We start from the raw sequence: 8,708 nt of genomic DNA, 5'->3' as shown, positions 1-8,708 counted from the left end.
TTTTGGTATGCTGTGGTCAGAACTACCCATTACCGTGCCACTTGGCAGGGTCCAAATAATAGATCATTCTATAGTCCCAAATCCCGTCTGTTTTTCTGAATGGACTAGAAGTGTCTTGTGGTTTGGCATCTAAAGAGGGAATTAGTAATGTTTAATGTCGATCTGATTCCATTCCTTGGGACAAGGACATGATCTAGCAGGACTTCCAGTGATTTGGACAGGCTGGATCAGGCTTGGGTCTTGTCCAGAACAGCTGGAGACAAGTATTTTCTTTGCAGTGGATGCAGAATGCTGCCGAAGAGGGGACTCATAGTCTGGGCCCGAGCAGCACCATCATGGGTCATTTGGGTGGTTGGAGACAGGAAAGGAGGCCGAAGGTCCACATCAGGGTACTTAGAAGTGACTAGGAAGTGGACAAGAGAAGGCTCAGTGATGGGAAGTTATTGGCCACAGAAGGCTGCTGCTTTGCAGGCACTGGGTCTGGTCTCGGGCTTCTTAATCTGTGCCTGCCTAATTGGCAATTTCTGACAAATCAGGGTAGGCTTCCAAGTCAGCAAACATGTCGTTGGGATTCTTACAGCTCAGGTTGCAGAAGCAGGCGTTAATCCATAGGACCTGGCGGGAGAAGCTGGGTCCGTCAGGACACTGGAAGGGGACATTGATGGTCTTGGACTTGTAGGGGATGCAGCACCTGTTGTCTGTGCAGACCCCACAGTACTTGGGTTGGTAGGAGCGTGTGCTGACGCAGCTTGCGAGAGTGAAGTTCATGGGTACCTCTGGCTGGTACACAGCCAAACACTTCTTCCCTGCCTGCAGGAGAGGAAAGGAGCTTTTAGTTGGGGTGGTCAGGGGATGAGCAGCCACATACCCCCCTCCAAGCCCCCAATTCCACCTTATCTTCAAATTCACAGCATCTTCAAGCAAGTAAGGACATTAGCAAATACAGTAAGACCCAGCCATATTGCACAGGGGAAACTGAGGACCACAGAGGGGATGGCCTTGCTGGTGCTGTATCTCACAGCCTGCAGTTTCCCTTCTCTTTGTACTTATGCCTTGTCAATAGCCTGTCATTTATCACAGTTTTACCAACCCAAAAAGCCTCTGTAGCTCCTGCAAGCAACCAAACTCCCTGGCTAGCTAGTGGTAGAGCTGGCATTGAGACTCCCTCATCAGGGGACAGGCTTAACCCTGACATCTCCCTCCTCTGCCTCCCATGGCCTCTCACACACACACACATACCCTGTCCTATAATGTATTCAACTGGATTGATATTATTTAAAGATAGTTTTACCCTCCCATGGGCTATGGGCCACTTGAGACTCAATGCTCTTTCTGTTTCTCTATGGTATAATTCTGTGCCAGATACACAGTAGGCACTTAACTAAGCTCATTGGTTCTCGGGTCTCCTGCATACCAGCATCATGCCAGAGCCAGGGGTAGAGCAGATCCAGCTGTGTGGGACGTGGGCAACTCTCTTAGGGCACATAATTATGGAGACAAAACTGGGAATCGGGCGCCTACAGCGAGACACTTGCGTCAGCTCCGTGGTGGACACGCCGCCCCCAGCACAGGCCTCTGCTCCCCTCCTCCTGCTCGTGGCACTTCTCCATTCATGCTTTCAGTTAAGAGATGTCTACCGAGTGCCTGCTGTGTAGCAAGCACCAAGAGTACAAAGGCTAGCACGAAAAGGGGAAATGATCAGAGGAAAAAGGAGAGAGAGAAGAGAGGGGGGCGGAGGATCCAGCTGACTGACGTAGAGACACTGGAGAAGCTGTCCAGGGCACCAGGAGCAATGTCAGATGTCTGACGAGGATCAGGGGAAGCCAGCTGTCCTGTCCACTGGGCAACCCTCTCCTCAGCATCCCCAAGAGACCATTAGTGTTTGGACAATGCAATCAGTGCTGAGTTTTGTTTTCTTCTAATGGGACACCAGGCAGTGCTAAGGCATGAGCAGGATGCCTTGAGTTAGTCAAACATGATCCGTTTCTAACTCTGAAGGCCAGGGCTCAGTCTCCTGAGGCTCAATACATCCTTGATGCTTTATTTTAATTATCTTAGACCATCAAATCTGGAAGGGGTCTCAGAGATCAACTCCAATGTTTTAATGATGAGGGGACTGGGGCTCAGAGGTGGGAGGAGATTGGCCACAGTCATTTGCTATGAGCAGCAAATAGGCACTTGAGTCCAGGTGTCCTGAGACCTATTCAATGCTCCTCATGTCACCCACAGTGATTGTCATATGTGCTAGAGCAGGTGGGTATGGGTCGGCCCAGGACTGGAGGGAGGATGGAAGTTGGTGAGGGTTCCCCAGAACCATTACAGAAGAGCACTTCTTAGGCTCCTTGAGTTTTCTCTAGACTGACTTTGATTATGCTAGTAATATGACAACCACAAAAGCTTCCATTGAGTGAAATTCACAGTGCACCAGCCTGATGACGTGGAATCCCAAATAACCTACCAGGTGGGCTTAATCATCACCATTTTACAATGGCCCCCACGAAGAAGTTCAGGAGCCAGGCTCAAAGCCTGGTTTGTCTGCTTGTTAAGTCCAAGATACCCGCCCCTGCCCTGGACCCACCTTGATGTGCGGACGGATGTCCACGCCACAAGGCCGCAGGTTGCAGAGACGACTCTCCTGTTCAGGCCAGCACCGGGCGTTGATGTTGGAGACCCGAGTGGAGATGCCCAGGCCACAGCTGGTGGAACAGGGGCTCCAGGGACTCGTGTAGGTTAAGCAGTTCCTGTGCCATGGCTCCATCTTGCCCTCAGCCACTATGGTAGGGACCAGATTCCCCATGAGTCTCCAGCCTCCACCAGCCCCCAACCCTCACACTCACCCCAGTAAAGTTTGGGGTCCCCAAAACTCAAAGAGAGAGAGAGTTTGGCTGTCCTTCCTTCCACAAGGGCAAGTTGGCTTTAAGCAGCATGGGTACGCAGGGAGAGGAGGCATGTTCTAAGGTCCTTATATTTTTCTGCTCAAGAGAGGCAGCCTGGAAGCATGGAAGGACAGCTATCTTTAGAGACAGGTGGACTCAAGTTCAAATCCTGTAAGTTCACGCCTACAAGCAGTGTGATCATAGATAGCTCACTCTGGGCCTCAGCCTCCTCACTAGAATAATATCTGCCTGGTGGGGCTGGTGGGACAATAAAAACATTTATATTTTGATGAAGTGTATATCAAGCATCCTGCTACGTGCTGGGAATAAGAGGTTAAAAATACATTGTTCCTGCCTCTGTAGAGACTAAGTTTATTTGTGGGAAGTTCAAAGTCGTATACCTCCATGCTAGCACTTAATGTTTCATCTCAGTAATGTGATGGCATGGTGGTTAAGGGGACATACAGGCTTCACAGGCAAATTGCCTGGGTTCTAGTAGCAGCACTGCTACTTACTGGCTGTGTCACTTCCAGCTGGCTAGCTCACACCTTCAGTGGGGTAGACAACAGCATCTCCCTCCAGGATGTGTTCAGAAAAGGTGACTTCACACGTGTGAAAGCGCTCAAGCCGTTCTGAAGCATGTGGTTACCTGACTGCTGGCTAACTCGGCTCCCGACTCTACCAACGTTGATCTATGTCTCCCCAGCATCTAGAACACGGTGGGTGCTTGTTCACTCTCTGAAACATGGGAATGGCAGCAAGCTAGAGACAGAGGCAGGTAAGAAGCCAGTAAGACAGAGAGCTTCCCACAGAAAGATGGAACAAGACACACAAGAACAAGTCCCCAAAAGGAGGCTGGTCCCATGAGGACACACAGGTGCACAGGAAGCCAGAGACAAAGGAATGGGCAGAGAGAAAAGGGATGGAAAGACAGATGGAAGGGCAGAGAACAGAGGGGGAGAGAGCAGGGGAGGGAGTGAGAGAGAACGAGGCAAGGGGGGAGAAAAGTAATAAATGTGTGGGCGGAGGGGAAGAGAGGAAAGAGAGAGAAACAGGAAAGAAGAGGAACCTAGCTGGGATCAGAAGGAGAAAGAGATGCGGAGTCAGTGCCCTCTCAGGGACAAGCGGGTGAGAGATTGAAAGGACTGAGAGACAGAGGACAGACGGGGAGGGGCCGGGCTGGGAGGAGCTGGGCTGGGAGCGACTTGGGAGGCGGTGGGAGTGGGGACGGATTTGCCTAGGAGGATAAAAGGGCTTTGCTTTCTGGGTCATCTCAGCTCTGCAGGGGCTCTGCTTGTGCGAGGTCAGAACTGGGTCACCGGGCCACACACAATGGCCCCCCGAGCCCACCCATGACCCTCTTGTGGCCCTGCTGAGGGAACAGCTGTCCTGCAGCCCTGGGCCTGCTAGGGAACAAGCTTTCCCTGCCACCTCCTGTCATCTATATAGACTGCTTCTCCACGGCGGCAGTTGTGTCCTGCAGGACACTTTGGCAATGTCTGGAGTGTGCCTGGTGGCCAATGACTCGGGGGAGGGGGAGGGATGCTACTGGCATCTAGTGGGTAGAGGCCAGGAATGCTGCTAAACATCCTCCAATGCACGTGACAGCCCCCACCGCAAAGAACCATCTGGTGCGAAGTGCAGACAGTGCCGAGGGTGAGAAGCCCTGCTCTGCACCGTCCCTGAGCAATCTCTCACACTCACAATTCTAGAAATTGACGAATGCTCTCGGAACTCCCGAACTCTACTGCCATTTCTGCACCACTGCGTGTCCACTCGCCTGGTAGATGCTTTCCTCTAGAAATATCCTCATCCACCGTCTTCCATGGTATCAGACACTCAGTTTTCCTCTTACATCCCTCTCCTCCCCTCTGTCTCTCCCTTGCCTCCTCTTCTTCTGTCAGTCCTTCAAAGGTCAGCCTCCTCAGACCTCTGCCCCAGGCCCTCTGTGTCTCACCCTGCATATTATCCCTAGGCAGCCCCACCCACCTCTATCAGCTGCCCCAGGCAGATGCCTTCCAGAGCTCACTCTCTGCCCCTCTCCCTCTTCCAAGCTGCCCCACTGGATGCTGTGCCTTAGGATACCATGGGCAAGACACCCTGCCTCAAACTCAACCTGTCTTAAACAAAGCAGATCCCCTTCGCCCCAAAGTGCTCCATCTCTTGTATTTTATGCTAGGCCAGGACGAGCCCTGGAAGTCATTCTCTACTCCTCTCTTTCCTTTACCCTGTGCACTGGATTGGCAACAAGACCTCAGTCTTTCTCAAGCAATATCTCCTGCATCTTCCCCCTCCTCACCACCTCTACTCCCACTGCCCTTGTTAAGATCCTCATTAGCCCATCCATCCATCCATCCACCATGCATCTATCCATCTGTCCACCCATCCATCCACCAACCCATTCATCTATCCATCTGCCCATCCATCCATTCATCCATCCATCCACCATTCATCTTGTCCACCCATCCATCCACCAACCCATTCATCTATCCATCTGCCCATCCATCCATCCATCCACCATTCATCCATCCATCCATCCATCCATCCACCATTCATCTATCCATCCATCCATCCATCTATCCATCCACCTACCCATTTATTCATATATCCATTCATCTATCATTCATCTATCTACCATCCATCCATCCATTCATACATACATACATACACCTATCCATTCATCCATCCATCTATCCATCCATCTATCCACTCATCCTTTCATCCATCTATCTGTATATCCATCCATCAACACATCCGTTTATCCATCCATCCATCCATCTACCAATATGACAAACATTAGTTGGCTAGCTGCTAAGTGTCTGGCACTAGGCTAGGTTCCAGTAAGCAGTGGTGAAACAAACAGTCCTGTTCCTGCCCTCCCTTTCCAGGGCTTCCTCTTTTCTGGCTCACCTGGCTGAAGCCTCACCTGTCCACCCATGCTCCATAGCAAGGGTGAAGCTTCATGTCAGCAAGAAGCCTCTATTAGACTCATCTCCCACCTCTTGTCCTTGCACCTGCCGCTCATGCCTCCCCTCCCCAGGTACCCACACACACCCACCCTCCCTTCAACTCCACCCACCACCTAGACTCTTTCTTGGATAATAATGAATTGCATGGGCATGACTTTGTTCTTTAAAAGCACTTCCTCATTCTATGCTTGAAGGATCCCCTAAGACAGGCAGGACAGACGGTATTATTTCCATTTATGGATGGGGAAATAGGGTCCCAGAGGAGATATGACTTTCCCAAGGGAATACAGTTAGTAAGTGGTGGACTGGGGAATGGGACTCAGGGGCTTGTCATTCACAGGTGGTCAGAGCTCCAGAAGGGTCCAAATCCCACCCCTGGCCCCCCCCAGGCCCACACCCACCTAAGGCTCCTGTATCACGTGGTATGTTCTTGCGTGGCCTCCTGGCATCGTCATCGCACACCCACTGGTTGCAGCAGCGGCCAGGCACAGTCACCCGGCGGGGGTGGCGGCACCAGAGGCGTGGGGGGCGTGCGCGGAGGCACAGTGGTGTGCAGCCCACCGCGCCATCGAGACATGTGCAGTTGTACTTGCAGTTGGGCTGAAAGGACTGGCCATTGTTGTAGCGTACCCCGTCTAGGACGCAGCCCACGCCAACCATCTCTGCAAACACAGGCAGTGGCCAGTCAGGCCCACTGGGCGCAGAGCCCCCTGGCCCACCAGGGCTGCTGGTATGGTGACCCCTCACTGCTGGGCCACACCCAACCCTCAGGGAATGGCTCCCAACATTCAAGAGGGGCAGGGAAACCATGGGCAAAGGCAGGAAGGTGTAAAGGGGCTTGGCAGCACAGGGGATGGGGAGTTGGTGGGACTTCAGCACAGCTTCAGCCAGCACACCAGAGCCAGTCTCCATGGGCTGGGCACTGGGGTGAAAGGGTGCAGCATCTGCAGGGCAGGGACCTAGGCAGCTTGTTCCTATAGTATCCCCAGCACCTGGCACAAAGCCTGGTATGACAGATATCTGCTGCTAGGGCTCAGGGTTCTGAGGGAGGCAGACATGTGAAACAGATCTGAAGACTTTGACGCTTGTGTTCCATTCATTCAGTGCATATCTATGGAGTGTTCTAGGTGCTGGGGAGTCAACAGTGAAGAAAACAGATGAAAGCCATGCCCTCGAAGAGCTTACACAGTAGTGTGGGTGGCAGAGGAAAGGCAATCAAATGTCAATGATGACAAGTGTCCAGTAGAGAAGTGGAGCTGGGAGTTGGGGGGCAGTGGCAAATATAAATAAGGGGGTCAGGGAAGGCCTCACTGAGGTGCTGCTGCTTCAGCAAAGACTGGAAGGAGGTGAGGACGGGAGCCTGCCCAGGTCCTGGAGGAGCAGCCTTCCAGGTAGGGAGGGGGCCACCCACAGGGGTAAAGGCCTGAGGTGGGAGCAGGCTGAGGCTGTGGGTAGGGGCAGGGAGGGGAGGAGACCAGGCCGGAGGATTCCCTGTAGGCTCAGGGGAAGATGTAAGGCTGTTAGAGCCTGGACCTGGGCCTGGCACACAGCAGGTGCTCAGTAAGTAACTGCTGAAGGAATGGTATGAATTATGCTTCACAAGAGCACTCATGGTGCCCAGTTGAAAGTAGACCAAAGAGGGGCAAGGACAGTGTCAGGAGGTCACCCCAGTAATGCAGGTGAGAGGGGGACCAACAGCCGCAAGAAAAGGGCTCGGCTCCTGGATGTTGGTAGCAGGAGAGCTGCCGGGACAGGCCGATGGAGGGAGTGTCGGGAGAGAGGAGAGGAGCCAGGAATGACTCTGGTCCTGTGGCCTGAGCCCTGCAAGGAGAGGGAGGCTCTGTCCTCCTCGGAGGAGCAGGGTGTGGAGAAGGTGGACTCCAGTGCTCGTCATCAGATGGGAGACGCCTGGTTGGCATCCCAGTGGCCACATGGAGTTGGTTCTGCCAGTCTGGAGTTCCAGGGGGAGATTTGGGGCTGCTGGGCCAGATGTCACCCTTGCTACCACATCCTGCCTTGAGGACAGCTTCTGGAAATGCTGGCAGAGAGCCCCCAGGCAGCGAGAGTTCCCACCCCAGGTGGGGACAGTTTGGAATCTGCAGTCTGCCAATAGTTCTATCCTGTCCCCTGGATTTGCCTAGAGGTGGTTCCTAGTAATAATAATCCCAATATCTAGCAGGAGTGAAGGTTTTCTAAGTGCTGTCTGTTGTTGGCCCTTATCATTGCTCTGTGTCGTGCTTATTAAATTCTTTATTTTATCCTATAAGGAAACACTATCACATTATCACCTGTACTTTCACTTACAGCAAAACTGAGTCTCAACAAAGTGAAGCCACGCGTCCAAGGTGACTGCAGCAGGAAGCAGAAGCTCAGCGTGTGTAAATCTTGCTGTGGCTACTGTTTGTCCTGGGTGTAGTGACCGTGCGGCAGATGCAGATAGGAAAGGCGGTAACGTTTACTGGCCATCTGATCTTATGCCAGGCACCAGCTGACATGTTATCTCGTTCATGTCTCCCAATGACTTCATGTATAGTGTTTGATTATCTTCATCTGGCAGACAGGAAAGCTCAGAGAGGTTAAGTGATGTATTTGCTCAAGGTCATGAAATTGGTGAGTGAGAGAGCTGGGACTCAAACCAAAGGATCTGACTCCAGAGCTCATTTCCTTCCACCAGACACTGACAGGAAAGCTCAGAGAGGTTAAGTGATGTATTTGCTCAAGGTCATGAAATTGGTGAGTGATAGAGCTGGGACTCAAACCAAAGGATCTGACTCCAGAGCTCATTTCCTTCCACCAGACACCAGTAACAGAGGGGAAATAGGAAGGAAGAAAAGCAGAGGAAGCAGTGAGTGATTCACTCATC

The 8,708-nt window shown here is 52.3% G+C and overlaps 1 protein-coding gene across 1 annotated transcript; it reads right to left on the bottom strand.

Moving 5' to 3' along the window:
- Nucleotides 1–360: 360 nt before the first annotated feature.
- LOC103601041 (WNT1-inducible-signaling pathway protein 1-like) lies at nucleotides 361–7,290 on the bottom strand (the record flags this gene model as incomplete). Its single annotated transcript, XM_008585417.1, has 4 exons — nucleotides 361–810; nucleotides 2,579–2,772; nucleotides 6,247–6,507; nucleotides 7,157–7,290. Coding segments are annotated over 4 exons (889 nt in total), but the record flags the coding sequence as incomplete, so codon positions are not given.
- Between the last annotated feature and the right edge of the window lie 1,418 nt (nucleotides 7,291–8,708).

Source organism: Galeopterus variegatus, unplaced genomic scaffold, assembly GCF_000696425.1.
Source record: "Galeopterus variegatus unplaced genomic scaffold, G_variegatus-3.0.2 Scaffold3564, whole genome shotgun sequence".
In the NCBI taxonomy this organism is placed as follows: Eukaryota; Metazoa; Chordata; class Mammalia; order Dermoptera; family Cynocephalidae; genus Galeopterus; species Galeopterus variegatus.
The sequence above is the reverse complement of the archived record's forward strand: the minus strand, read 5'-3'. Positions and strand labels throughout refer to the sequence as shown.